The following is a 5,973-nucleotide window of genomic DNA, read 5'->3' as shown; positions in this document are numbered from 1 at the left end:
AGGCATGAGTCTTTCAATTCAGGGTACAATCATGACGAACTTCTTGGATCCTTATATGATACAGGAAGGGCAACCATAGATGCTAAATGTTATGACTTGCCTCAGCCAGAGCTGATAAAACATGATATCCTTGAACCTACCCTTGGACATAAAGACATCTGCGCCTCATCTCTACGTGATTTTGATTCTGAGAACATCCAAAGAGCAAGTTCTGGATCGTCTTTTGCTAGAGCAGATCCCAAATTCAGAAATATTCCTCCTCGTCAAAACGATATGGTAGAGTTATATTTCTTAACTTTCTGTATTCTGTGGTTTTCACAACTCATAAGGAATATATGTTTGCTGCTGAATTAAGGAAAGGGTTCTCATTTGTTGACTGAATTTAATCAGTAGTTGCTTGTGTGCATTGGAACGACTTATCTAAGTGCCACGCAATTACATTATATTGTAGCTAAATGATGATCCTAATTGAACCATGATTTGTACATTATCTTCAATCATTTGATGTTCATGGAGTTGGTATATGGGTTTATTATACTTGTCATTGTAATGGGGTTTTCCTAAGAATTTTCATGTGTGTACAGATGGAAGAAAATCATATTTGAAATTATGCACATCTACAATCTGTTGGTGTAGTAATCCCTAGTTCTTCTAACTGCTGATTTGCCCATTCTTGAATCTGCAGTTGAATCTTTGTAGGTTCTTAAGAAAGGGAAATTCTGGTGTTTTAAGTAATCAAAGATCTGTTCTATATCCATCACGTCGCATCATCTAGTTTTGGATCTCTCTCTTGCTTTCTGCATTGGTGTCTCCCAAAGTTGCCATCTAATTTTCTTCAGTCTTTGAATATTTTAATTATGCATGTGGTCTGATTTCCTTGTATTCTCTCTCTCTCTCTCTCTCTCTCTCTCTCTCTCTCTCTCTCTAAAAAAAAAAAAAACTTTCCACAGGCATATTCGGATTCTATGCAAAGTGATCTTTTGGAGTCATACTCGCAGTTGTTGGTGACACCATCAGTGCCTTCAAGACACAGCAGTGCAATTTCATCCGTAAACAATCCAACTATTTCCGTGTCAGAGGTAAGGGATGGGTGACCTTTTTGTGCATCACACTCATGTTATCTGTCTCTTGCAGTGGATTAAACCGCTGATCATGAATTTGAGGCCTACATTCAATACACACACATATTTCTTTTCAAATTGACTAAATTGAATAAAATGCTTGTTGATATCCATGGCATTACAATCATACAGGCTCTGAGACCAGGCTCCATACCTTTGTCTGAGGCATCTTCTGTACTTCCTCAGCACCTAACATCCCGTTCATACTCGCAACCTGCCCTTTCTTATGAACAGTTAGCGAATATAATGGGCTACCCTTCCATGACTCAGAGCTACTCCCCTGCACCATCAACTTTGCAGCAAGCATATCTAGGTGGTAGTGCATTCCAGCAGTCCGTGGCTGGCATGGATTACAACTTTCCGCAGTACAGAAGTGGAGCCTCAGTAAGCAGATTGCCACCATCTGCTGCTGCTGTTGGTGGTCATGGAAATTTTGGGGCCTCTAATAACGTTCATGGGAGTTTCTTGCAAAATGCATCTGCTGCTCCCATCAGCGTGAGTGACTATGATGATGCTTTGCGCGCTCGGTACAAAGATGGAAGCCATTTAACCCCTCTTCATCAGGTAGAGATGAGCATTTTGATACTATGTTTTGTAGAAGTTCTGTTTGTGTTTACCGTAAAATCAGTAAATGGAGTTCATCCCATCTTTTATCTGACATGTTTGTGTCTTTATAATGGTGGTGCTGTTTAAGGATTTGTTATATAGTTTGTGGGATGGCATGCCACTATTATGGAACAAATAGTTGGCATATAAAATGTGATTATTGGCTTCCTATGCATATGGAAACCTTCCTTTCTTGAAGCATAGAAGTGTATTTTTGCGCAACTTTGGTTTGTGCAGCTGCTTGTTTGTTGTGTGCTTCAGAGCAGTAGTTCCCCATGACTTTCTGATTTGATCTCCACTGGCTTGGTCTTAGATTTTTATGCTTGATTGTTAGTTATCTACTTTAAGGTTCCTTTTTGCTGTGTTTTGCAGAGTTCAAGAACATTGTCTTCCGTTCCAGACAGTGTATATAACACCTTACTTCGTCAGAATCAACAGAATGCAGGATATCGACAAGGGCAGGCTGGACAGATGCCCTCACAGTTGCAGCATTATGGATCCCCGGGATACCCCGATTTCTATCCATCCCAAATGGGCATAACACAAGAACATCACCGGCCAAGTGTCAATGATTTAAGCTTAGCTGGGATTCAAGACCTTTCACCTCAGCAGTTGCACCAGATTTGGCAGCGGACCTACTAACGAAAAATTTTCCCCTTCTCATTTTTTAGTTTCTTTCCCATGGGACTTGTAGTGAGTTTGGAGTTGTCAAATTAGGGTGTTACTATAGCTCAGAATCTATGGTGGTTCTGTTTGGCAGTCCAATTGTACATACTCTAAACTGAGAAGTTATTGTTTTGTGCCTTATGCCTCAATATTGTATCTTACGAAACTGTGTTGGGGCATGTTTTTTATTTTCAATGGGATAGCTTGCAAATTTTGGTTGCCCTAGTGAAAGTGGTCTCATTCTTTGCTTAACCGTTTTCTCTGAATAGATATTTTTAAGGCAGGAAATGCGCATTAAATGACCTTAATTAACATGGTTTATCAGCTAAAATAAAAGAGTTGAGGTCGGTAGCTTAAGCTTAAAGTAACTGAGTTGTCTGGTTTGTGAATGATTTAAGTATAATACATGTAACATGGGTATATATTACTGTTGGGGAAGGCAATTGACATGAAAAAGTCAGTTGGGAGGTAGGCAGTGAGAGGAGTGATGATGTTGGTTTTGATAAAACTAGTGATAAATTTTGAGGTTGGTGGAGTATCACTTAAACATCTCCTAATTCTGGATCATTCTTTGTGGTTTGCTTGATAAAACTATTGGTAGAAATGTTGCTATTTAACCCCACTTCCTGAACATAGCTCATGGTGAATCTCTGGTGATTGCAAAAGAGTGAGCTCCAACACTAATGGCAGGAGGTGCAGATCTACCAGTGCCTTCTGTTGTGTCCAAAACTGCAATTGATCGGAGCCAAGACGCTGATAAAAGTAACAGCCACCACAGGCCTGGCATTGATGCAATACTTATGGCACCCAAGTTACCAAAGGCAGTGCCACCAATTTCTGCAGCAGCTGAGGGGGAGAGTATCCGGAGGCCACGTGGCAGGCCGGCTGGTTCCAAAAACAAGCCAAAACCGCCCATCATAGTCACCCGTGACAGCGCTAATGCACTTCGTGCTCATGCTATGGAAGTCAGTTCAGGCTGTGATGTGAGTGAAAGCCTAACCAACTTTGCAAGGAGGAAGCAAAGGGGCATTTGCATACTAAGTGGAAGTGGCTGTGTGACCAATGTCACATTGCGACAACCAGCTTCCTCTGGAGCAATTGTGACCCTCCATGGCCGGTTTGAAATTCTCTCGTTGCTCGGGTCAATCTTGCCCCCTCCAGCCCCTCCTGGGATCACAGGCCTGACCATCTATCTAGCAGGGGCTCAGGGGCAGGTTGTGGGTGGGAGTGTGGTTGGTGCACTCATTGCTTCAGGGCCTGTTGTGATCATGGCTGCATCGTTCATGAATGCTACTTTTGATCGTCTGCCACTGGATGAAGATGAAGTTGCTGCAGCTTTGCAAAACCAACAATACCAAAATGGCCGTCACCACCACCTGGATATTTCAGATTTATATGGACTTCCACCGAACCTGCTCACTAATGGCAATGTGCCTCCTGAGGTGTACTCCTGGGCATCAGGCCGGACCATGTCAAAAACTTAACATGGTTGCAGCAATGCATGCCTCTATTGATCTGTGGCATTAATGTTCTTCAGATGTACTGTTATTGCCTTCACTGTAGCATTAAGCTTTACTGAAACAATTTCAAATGCCTTTGTTTCTGCTTGTTTTTCTGTTAATGTATCATTAAGTATATAATCATGTAACAAGTGCAACAGCACCTATTTAAAATACAATTGGGCTACTTCACCTCTGTTCAAAACCACAGAAAATCACTTGCATGCTTTCCCACTGAAAAGGGTTGGTATGTAAATGACCTATTAAATTTTTGAAAGACCTTCAACAAAACAGAAAAGAGAAGAACTAAAGTTTGTGCAGGGATATATATCATGGGTCATTGGAAACAAAATTATCATAACCTATGCCATTTCTGATAACATGAATCCCAACTCATTCAACAAAGAATAAATCTCTGGGGCTTTGTGATGGAGCCTTCCACCAGCTATAAACTCATGAACCTCCCCATCCACTTCGATCAAACTACATCCCGGTTCTTTCTCTATCTTCTGCTGCTTCATGGAAAGCCTTTCCTTCATTGCTTCCTGAAATTGACTAGAGGCAGCATAAACATTTGACATAAGCACATAACCGCAGCTGTCACTTGGATCCAATTCAATCACACGATTTGCTGCCCTTTTAGCCATCTCAATGTTTCTATGCTTCCTACAAGATGAGAGCAAAGACCCCCAAATAATGGCATCTGCTTTAATTGGCATACTATGTATAAGCTCCTCTGCTACTTCAAGAAGTCCAGCTCGGCCTAACACATCAACCATGCAACTGTAGTGTTTTATTGAAGGTTCAATCTTATATGTCCCTCTCATTATTGAGAAATAATCCCTTGCTTTATCCACCATTCCTGAGTGGTTGCACGCGGTTAGGACACCAAGAAAACTGACACCGTCCGGTATAAAATTCGAAGATTCAAGCCTTGAGAATAGCTCAATTGCTTCTTCCTCACAACCATTAATGGCTAGCCCCATGATGGTGGAGTTCCAACAGGACAACCCTTTTCTCGGGCCTGCCTCAAACACACGAATAGCTTTTTCGATGCTTCCACACTTGCAGTACATGTTTATAATTGCTGTGATAACAATGACATTCATTTCAACACCATTTTTCTTTATATATTCATGAATCCACTCCCCTTGTCCAATTGCTCCTAACTGAGCTGAAGCATTCAACAGGCTCACCATTGTAAACTCACTAGGCTTAACCCTCTCCTTCTGCATTTCACTAAAAAGTTTCAATGCCTCCGTATACTTCCCATTCCTAACAAACCCACTAATCATAGAGTTCCAAGAAACTGAGTTCCTCAAAGAAAACTTATCAAACAGCCTTTTAGCTTCACTGACTTCACCCCATTTGGAAAGCCCCATTATCATAGAATTCCATGCAACAGTGTCACATTCCAAGTCTTCATCAAACAGTCTTCTTGCTTCACTCAAAAACCCACAATTTGCATACATGTGTATGATGGTGTTTCTTATAAACTGATCACTTTCAAGACCCAATTTTAGAATTCTTCCATGAAGCTGAGCTCCATCTTGGGCTAGACCAAGTAGAGCATAAGCCTTAAAGACTGAAGGGTAAGTCAATCTATGTGGCTCAATTGCTGAAGTGACCAACATATCAATGAAAAGAGAGACTGCAATTTCTGGGCTTGGGCCTTCAGAGGAGCCTCTGATGATTGTGTTCCAAATGAAGAGGTTTGGATTCTGGATGTTTCTGAAAACCATGTAAGCATAGTTGATGTTTCCAGCTGGGGAGGCACAGAAGGCCAAGACCCTGCTAGCGGCAACAGTGTCACTGACAAGGCCAGTTTTGATGAGGTGGGCATGGATCTTTTGGAGGTCTTTCATGTTGGTACATAGTTTTTCAAGCATGGAGAGGTGTGGTCTCTCTGAGATGAATTTGGAGATAGAGGTTGAAGAAGTGAAAGAGCAACAACATGGTGTCATTTTCTTTCTTGTGGCTCTTGTTTTCTGTTTCTTTCTGAGTTCTTCTATCTAATCCTCTTGTGAGGGATATAAAGTAGCAAAGAGTGGAACAGGGCAGCAGGGGATTGGATTTTGTAG

The 5,973-nt window shown here is 41.5% G+C and overlaps 3 protein-coding genes across 4 annotated transcripts in view; 2 read left to right on the top strand and 1 right to left on the bottom strand.

Annotated features, from left to right (window-relative positions):
• Nucleotides 1-2,618, top strand: part of LOC117621267 — a 6,791-nt gene extending 4,173 nt beyond the window's left edge. For both annotated transcript variants that reach the window (XM_034351641.1, XM_034351642.1), the window contains 4 exons: nucleotides 1-276; nucleotides 951-1,079; nucleotides 1,254-1,685; nucleotides 2,100-2,618. In XM_034351641.1, the coding sequence (XP_034207532.1) occupies nucleotides 1-276; nucleotides 951-1,079; nucleotides 1,254-1,685; nucleotides 2,100-2,369 (1,107 nt within the window). In that variant the 3' untranslated portion in view covers nucleotides 2,370-2,618. The remainder of the gene's footprint in view (nucleotides 277-950; nucleotides 1,080-1,253; nucleotides 1,686-2,099) is intronic.
• Nucleotides 2,619-2,751: 133 nt separating this feature from the next.
• LOC117621269 (AT-hook motif nuclear-localized protein 16) lies at nucleotides 2,752-3,979 on the top strand. The gene has a single exon (XM_034351645.1). The coding sequence runs from the start codon at nucleotides 3,077-3,079 to the stop codon at nucleotides 3,875-3,877; it is 801 nt and encodes a 266-aa protein (XP_034207536.1). The 5' UTR covers nucleotides 2,752-3,076; the 3' UTR covers nucleotides 3,878-3,979.
• A 213-nt stretch (nucleotides 3,980-4,192) lies between these two features.
• On the bottom strand, nucleotides 4,193-5,914 carry LOC117621268 (pentatricopeptide repeat-containing protein At2g42920, chloroplastic). Its single transcript, XM_034351643.1, has one exon. The coding sequence runs from the start codon at nucleotides 5,854-5,856 to the stop codon at nucleotides 4,255-4,257; it is 1,602 nt and encodes a 533-aa protein (XP_034207534.1). The 5' UTR covers nucleotides 5,857-5,914; the 3' UTR covers nucleotides 4,193-4,254.
• Between the last annotated feature and the right edge of the window lie 59 nt (nucleotides 5,915-5,973).

This window comes from Prunus dulcis, chromosome 3, assembly GCF_902201215.1.
Source record: "Prunus dulcis chromosome 3, ALMONDv2, whole genome shotgun sequence".
Lineage (NCBI taxonomy): Eukaryota > Viridiplantae > Streptophyta > Magnoliopsida > Rosales > Rosaceae > Prunus > Prunus dulcis.
Note: the sequence above shows the minus strand (reverse complement) of the source record. Positions and strands in the feature narration are given on the sequence as shown.

Excerpts from the sequence above, each read along its gene's own strand:
- LOC117621269 (XM_034351645.1), top strand. The coding sequence starts at position 3,077 with ATGGCAGGAGGTGCAGATCTACCAGTGCCTTCTGTTGTGTCCAAAACT.
- LOC117621268 (XM_034351643.1), bottom strand. The coding sequence starts at position 5,856 with ATGACACCATGTTGTTGCTCTTTCACTTCTTCAACCTCTATCTCCAAA.